The sequence below is a fragment of the Sinocyclocheilus grahami genome, unplaced genomic scaffold, assembly GCF_001515645.1.
Source record: "Sinocyclocheilus grahami isolate Dianchi unplaced genomic scaffold, SAMN03320097.WGS_v1.1 scaffold222.1, whole genome shotgun sequence".
In the NCBI taxonomy this organism is placed as follows: Eukaryota; Metazoa; Chordata; class Actinopteri; order Cypriniformes; family Cyprinidae; genus Sinocyclocheilus; species Sinocyclocheilus grahami.
This window is the reverse complement of record NW_015505401.1, coordinates 690,202-698,203: the sequence shown is the minus strand read 5'-3', so window position 1 is coordinate 698,203 and position 8,002 is coordinate 690,202. Positions and strand designations below refer to the sequence as shown.

The 8,002-nt window shown below is 33.2% G+C and overlaps 1 protein-coding gene across 1 annotated transcript; it reads left to right on the top strand.

Moving 5' to 3' along the window:
* The first annotated feature begins 3,275 nt into the window (after positions 1-3,275).
* On the top strand, positions 3,276-4,102 carry LOC107596748 (fatty acid-binding protein, adipocyte-like). Its single transcript, XM_016287545.1, has 4 exons — positions 3,276-3,348; positions 3,496-3,671; positions 3,788-3,889; positions 4,005-4,102. Exons 1-4 carry the CDS (start codon positions 3,276-3,278, stop codon positions 4,056-4,058), a joined length of 405 nt encoding a protein of 134 aa, XP_016143031.1. The 3' UTR covers positions 4,059-4,102.
* Positions 4,103-8,002: the final 3,900 nt, after the last annotated feature.

The following is an 8,002-nucleotide window of genomic DNA, read 5'->3' as shown; positions in this document are numbered from 1 at the left end:
TTTTTCAAATCACTGTCTCCTCTATAAATATGCTTGAAGTGTCTTCGGCTGCCAAAATTGTCTTTTCCCTCTCTCATTTCTGTGTGTGCAAAATTTGGTGAAAATAAAGGTTTGGGGTTCTGTGAACATGGTTTTACTGTGTTGTTTGCTTTTTATGAATTATAACACATGGGCTAAGCTTATTAACAGAATATGCTTGAGAACTTACTTTCGTCTTCTAAATGATTTGTTTCATTTAATTATTTGGGTGTTATGGTGATGTAACATTGGTTTTCTTTTCCCTTCAGACATCTTGATTTTACACACAAGAATATACTGTATATGGATATGTGTGCATATATATATATATTCTTTTTCCAAGCTTACACCAGTTGCAGTGAAGAATCATTTCTATTTAAAAAAGAGTTTCAACAAAATATGTTTGCTATTAAAAGTAAAGACTGTTCATTTGTATAGCTTACAGATGGTGTAAAGCAAATAAATTAATTCCAAATCACCCACTCAAATCTCCTCTTGCCAATTCACTTCTCAGCAAACAGAGAAAAGAATAAATTAATACCATAAAACAAAGTTCTCAGAAGTATAAAAATAGAGAGCCATATTGTGCTATTATATATATTTTTTAAACATGATTTTTTTTTTAATTTAGCTTATTCATTAATATAAAATTAAATATATTTCAAATATTTTATCTTTGCTTTTAGCTTTGCAATTTTCTTTCCTTGCACCATAGTGGTATTTTAAACATTTTCATAGCTTTAAATTACACATTTGATTTGAATGAATGTTACAGTATATTTTGATGACTTATTATTCTTACTTTAATGAAATATAATATAAAGATAGATCGATGTATATCTGTTTTGTATTGTCATTCTATTATAATCTTATTTTTTTATTTTACATATTTATTTTTATTTAATTATTTGTATTTTTTAAATTATGCACCATTTTAGTGGGAAAAATAAAAATAAGTAAATAAATAAATAACCTTTTGGTAGGAATGCTCTCTTTTTTTCTGTCAGACCGTCCGCACTGATTCCAACTGCACCAGCTGTCTCAGCAGCTTCCAGCCCGTGGGAAAATATGTGGTAGGCAGTAATTGATTCAGCTCTGCTAGTGCAGCAGAACAAGCAATAAAATAATCAGCCTCTGCGAGGAGCCTCTTATTGCTCTACATTTTCTTCTTTCTTCTTGTATTTCCCCTCTCTACAGATTCTTTAAACTAATTATTGTTCCATTGAGTGCAAATATTCAAAGACCTTTGTGCAATATTGTAAGCCTACTCCATTATGGTTTCATTCTGTATTTCCTGTCGCAGCTTACCACATACAGTATATATTACACACACACGCACACAAAAAGTTAGGGATATTTGACTTTCGGGTGAAATTTATGGAAAATGTAAAAAGTTCATGCTACAGTGATATATCATGAAAGTAGGGCATTTAAGTAGAAGCATGCAATGGTAATTTCTTCATCTCAAACAATTTATTGAAACAAAAGCTAACAACGGGTATGCCACAACAAATAATGTCAATGTCGCAATAACTTGACATATGTTCTTGAGCTTGACAACAACCTCTCATGCTGTTCACAACTCGACTTATTGTCTGCTGAGGCATTCCACTCTTCTTGAAGGGCTGGCCTCAGGTCATTGAGGTTCTGGGGTGCAGGGTTATGACCCTCTACACGCCGACTCAGCTGATCCCAAAGGTTTTCTATTGGATTCAGTTCTGGAGAAAGTGCAGGCCATTGCATTTGAGGTACCCCAGCCTCCAGCAGCCATTCCCTGATGATGCGACCTCGATGAGCTGGGGCATTGTCATCCATGAAGATGAAATCAGGCCTGTTTTGCTCATGCAGAGGGACAATGACTGGATGAATGATGTTATTCATGTAGTATTGGCTTGTCACAGTACCATTCTGGGCAGGTGTGTCTAGTCAATCAATACAGAACTGCCCTATATCTTGTGAATGGTACTGTGACAAACCAAAACAATTTGCTTTAAACATTTACAGCAAAATCAGAGTACAGAGTTTTTGCTTAAAATTAAAAAGCATATAATCTATAATTAGGAATTAGAGAATTATAATAGCCTATATTTGAAACATTTTCTTAGCCGATCCCTGATAGCACATGTACATCACAGAGACGTCTGCAAGACATTTTTTAGAGTGTTTGCTCATCTGCGATACGTCTATAGGACGTTTCCTATCAGATGTCAAATAGACGTTTTGAAGACGTCTTTAAGATGTTTATGATTTAGAATGTATGTAAAACTGACATCTTAAAGACGTCTATCAGATGTTTGTACACAGCAGATGCTTTCTAGACGAAACGATCTTTAACAGACATCTTGCAGATGTACGTGTGCTGTCTGGGATGCTAACCGGCTAGCTAACTATAGCTACCTGATGCTAACTTGAAGTCATTTTTAAATATAAAATCCAAATATTTTTATTCAACCAACTATTTTTTTGTACATTACAGCTGGGAGAGGTTGTACTTAAGATGTTGGGAAGATAAATAGTAATTATTCCAGTTATTCCTACAAAAGCACAGAAAAGATATAGTGAATTAAACTCTAAATTGCTGAATTAATTTGATTATAAGATTTGAAAGTAGCCATTTCTCAGACTGATAATAGGATTGTGAGACTAAAGCGTTGCTGTTGATTTGCATTGTTGTTGCTTGTGGTGGCAGGGACAGACTAAATACCAAATGTGAACTTTATTGTTGTTTGACATGTCAGTGAAATCATCTCCAGCTTTGATCCAAAGTGAATAAAAACAGAAACGAATGACCCTCATGTCTGAGTATTATGCTCTTTAATGTCAGGACTATAAAACACTGCTGTATATTCCGTATATTGTAGATTAGCTTTACTATTAATCATCAGCAGATGATTTTCAGCAGACTTCAACAAAACTCAACTCTTGTTTAAAGATGTCAAGTTAAACATATTGTTATTATTATTTGCACAATCAACATTTTACTATATGGGTTGGCTTTTTACCTAATCTAATATTCAAAAATCGATATTTCAAGCCCCGCCTTTCAAAATCTTTGAACCAGTCAAATTCTCAAATATCACAGCAATTTTACTGATTGGTCAGTGAGCGGAGATTGTGATCCTTGCACTCTTTAAATCTCCCTGTGTTCTGGCCTGAGCCTTTGCAACACTTTATATGCACATTAAACAAAAAAATCTTCTGTTGTAATCCTCCAGTTATTTCTTTGTTTTTATTAAATACTGATCATAGAATTAACAATGGTTGAACAGTTTGATGGTAAATGGAAAATGACTTCAAGTGACAATTTTGATGAATACACGAAGGCTGTAGGTAAGATACATTAATTCATACATAACTATGTTTTATTATTATGTATACTACTAATGTCACGAGGCAGCTGTGGGCCTATTAGTTCACCTGTTGTAATACCACTAATGCCATTATCTGTATTACAAGCAAATCTGTATTTGTTCACAGGTGCTGGTTTTGCCTCTAGGCACATGGCTAACCTAGCAAAACCCAGTCTGTCGATTGCTGTGGATGAGCTGGGGTGCATCTCTATGAAAGCTGTCACTACCTTCAAGACCCTGGAAATCAAATTCAAATTAGATGAAGAATCTGATGAGACAACAGCAGATGACAGGAAAGTCAGGGTAAGGATAAAAATAATAATATAGACTTTTCTATTTTAAAAAGTGTATGTGCGTGTGTGGAAAGTAGTTTATTATTTTGGAGCATAATTGGGTCCCTTTATTTTCATTCTTTTCAGACTACTATGAGCCTTGAAGATGGCAAACTTATTCAAAAGCAGACCTGGGAGGGGAAGACCACAATAATTGAAAGAGAGATTCAAGACTCCAAAATGATAGCGGTATGTGTACAAGCCATCTGCACAATATTAAAACACGCATTAAACATGAAAACAAAAAAAAAACATTAAAGCATGCTGCTAATCTTTCTCTTTCTCTCTCTTTCTCTCTCTTCAGAAATGTATCATGGATGATGTGGTCGCTATCAGGACATATGAGAAAGATGCGTGATGAGAGATGCACAAACTCTGGGCTTTAAGACCAATTAAAGACCTCATTAGATTTTAATTTGGTTGAATTTGACTGATTTAATGTGGAATATGAATTGCTTTGTTGCAATATATATATTTTTTTGCTTTGTAAACATAATAAAAAATACAAAAGATAAAATGTGTCTTTACTCATTTGACTGATGATTTATTGGATATACAATTTTTTTTGTTCCTATGTGACCCTGGACCACAAAACCAGTCATAAGGGTCAATTTTTTAAAATTAAGATGTATACATCATCTGAAAGCTGAATAAATAAACTTTCCGTTGATGTATGGTTTGTTAGGATAGGACAATATTTAGCTGAGATACAACTATTCTATGAAAATCTGGAATCTGAGGGTGCAAAAAAAAAAAAAATCTAAATATTGAGAAAATCGCCTTTATAGTTGTCCAAATGAAGTTCTTAGCAATGCATATTACTAATCAAAAATTAAGTTTTGATATATTTATGGTAGGAAATTTACAAAATATCTTCATGGAACATAATCTTTACTTAATATCCTAATGATTTTTGGCATAAAAGAAAACTCAATAATTTTCACCCATACAATGTATTGTTGGCTATTGCTACAAATATACCCCAGCGACTTAAGACTGGTTTTGTGGTCATTTCATTATAAGAATGAAATATGTGACCAAAGAGCTGAGGAATTGGAAAATAATGACATGAAATTACTAGTTGAGTATTATTACATAACACAGCATAACATAAATATAATTAGATAATACTATAGCAAACGCTTTCATTTGTATTTGGACCCAATAAAATGCCAATCACTAAGCTTACAAGAAAGAAGTGAGTTCCAATGCAAGTTTAGAGGTCAATGCAGATTTCTCATTCTCGCATTAGTTTGTTCAAAGACAGCCAATGCAACATTGCAGCTCTAGAATAAATATCATATACAATTTCCATTAAGCTGCAATTGCCATGCAGGTATGCGCTTCCTACGGGCCTGCAGAACACCCCACACTGTTTCCCATGCAAAATTATTTCAATTAGTTTGTGATATAAAATTGAAACAGCCTAAATTTCACCTCAAATGGCTGCCATGGCAAGATGCTCGACATCCAATCGCAACCATAAAAAGATATGATCCGAGCAGCATTCATCAGCAGCTCCTGGTGCCCGGTGAACATGTGATGTGTTAATCCTCAGCAGTCCAGCTCACAATGCTTTCCTGAGTCTAATAACCTCAGTACCCCCAGGATTAGCACTATAGCAGCTGGAGTGGCTGACCATGCGCTCCTTGCAAACTTCTGCTTCTAAAATATACATTCTTCTTTCGTGATCCTAATCTTACTGAGTCTTATAATGCAATTTATATTAAAGCATGTGGTGTGAAAGAGGATTTTGATTTATTTGTAAGGATTAATATGCATTCAGCAGGATCGAAAGTATAATTAAACCAAATAACGCTTTCGGAGAAGCAGCAAAAACTGTGCATTGATATGCTTTTTTTGTATAATAATAATCTGTTATATCAAATGATGAAGCTTTATAGGGTCATGATATTGTTTTTTAAAATTGTTTTTATATTATTTAATAATAATAATAATAATAATAATAATTAATTTGCATAAATTCCAAAAATGCTGTATTTCTGTACATCTTCAGTGTTATTTCAAATAATGCAAGCTTAGTCATGATATATATATATATATATATATATATCCAAATTCCAAAAATGTCTGTATGTCTTCAGTCAGTGTTATATCAAATGGTGCAAGCTTTATATAGTCATGATATTGTTTTTTATTGTTTATATATATATTATTTGTTTATATTTATTATATACACACACACACACACACACACATATATATATATATATATATATATAATTATTATATATATATTCCTTTGTATAAATTCCAAAACTGCTGTATTTCTGTACAGCTTTAGTCAGTGTTATATCAAATGATGCAAGCTTTATAGGGTCATGAGACAGATTTAAGTCTGAGAAAGAGAAGCCTTGAATTTTCTCTGTGCCATTTTCTCTCAATGGTCCATTGTTTCCTAGACGTTACTTGTAAGGGACACCATTTAAAGACTGTCCTTACATTTTTCCATGAGCTTAAAATTCCAGGGAATTTGATAATAGTGGAAGAGATGTAAACAGTTTCCCAGTAAAACAATAATTCAAACTTCTTAAAAAGTGAAACAGGGATTTAGATAAGATAATTGCTCAATTGATATAATACCAAGCAGAAGCAAATGTTTGCTATTTTACTGCACTGAACGTGTGAATCTGTCTGTGACACTAGGTAATGTGTATCTGATGTGTACACAGAGAACTTCTGAATTTGACAGTGAAAAGAAAGTTCAACATTTCTCCATTCATCCTAATTAAATAGGACACTGGTAAATTGCTGTTTTGCTCCTTCAGTGTGAGGTATGGAGTCTCTTAAGGTAATAATAAAGAAAAAAAAAATAAAGGATACATAGGTATTTATAATGTTAGAGGTAAGTTCTCAAAATCAAACAATATTTACTGCATTTGATGAATTTTCAACGTGAAACATATTTACAACGTGATGTATGAGGAATACATTTTTTTCTTACAACACTGCCATCTGGTGTTTAATTTCAGCATTATCATATTTTCAATCTAATCTCTTTTGCATTAGGTTTAAAATGTCATTTAGTTACGCAAATTATGTAGAGTTATGCACACAGTTAAACACAGTTTTTTTTTTGTCTTTTATTTCGAAACAGAACTATTATCCCATGCAGTGTTTAACCGGAATGTTTTATCTCTATTGAAATGCCTCATAATTTTGGTCTTATAAGGGCAAGAGCATTCTGGTGATGCTATACTTTACATCTGGGGTGAAGATGAGATAAAACATATCTAAATAACATTTAAGACTTGATGCAACACTGATATTTATTAAAATAGTTCCTAAAGGATTAAAGTTGAAATGACTTTTAAACTATTAACTTTTATGTAGCTTAACTTTGAATCATTTTTATGGCACCTACAGACATGAAAGGAGGAACTTTAAAGCAAATCCCTATTACCATTACCCATGCATTGCTAAGGGAACAATAAAATGAACTTTTGCAGATTATATATATAGGCTATGTAAATTCAAAGTGAGTTTAATGAGTTTGTTTCTTAATTACCAGCACTGCACGTTGATAGCCAAACGTATAAACGGAATTTAATTAAATTATCATTTAATATTACAGCGGTTTTAACTGTTCCAACATGATTAATTAATTTAATAAAATAACGTAGGGCAGCTGGCCAAACGCTAAGTAACTCCAGTGGAAGTCATTAACTGACATTTATTTATCTAATTTACCATTGAATTACTTTTTTCTTTTTACTTTTAGCCTACTTAAAGATTTCCTTTTAAAAACACGGTAACCATTACCGCCAAAAGTGTCTGTTATGTGTGGAAAAGTACCTTAAGTTCCAAAAAGTCATGTTTGAGCGCGATTTAAACCCGGATGATTGTAACCACTCTAAGTTCGTCTGCCTTGGGGAAAGTGTGTCTCCGACATAGTGATAACACTCGTTGCCTTCTCTAGTGCAGCTCAACCAGGTCTCGTCCCATTCGTCGATATTTGTGATATCACAAATCCCGGAAAATATGCATTGTAGTCCAAACGAGTCATTCGTTGTAGTTTTTGAAAAGTGATTTCTGTTAAATAAAAGATCTCCTTTTGAAGTGGACTTTGAGCTTTGTAACTTTAACTTCGCAGCAACATTACAGACTAACTAAAGTTGAAAAAGTGAAAAAGCATAATAAGACCCCTTTAAAATAAGACCACCTTTCCTTTACGTATGTTTCTCAGCGCTCGGTACTTTTCTAACGGGAGCGCAACTGATGGGGCTTTTATTTTGAAATACTGAATCTGAGCGAAGGGAACGGCGTGATTGAGGAAGGCTT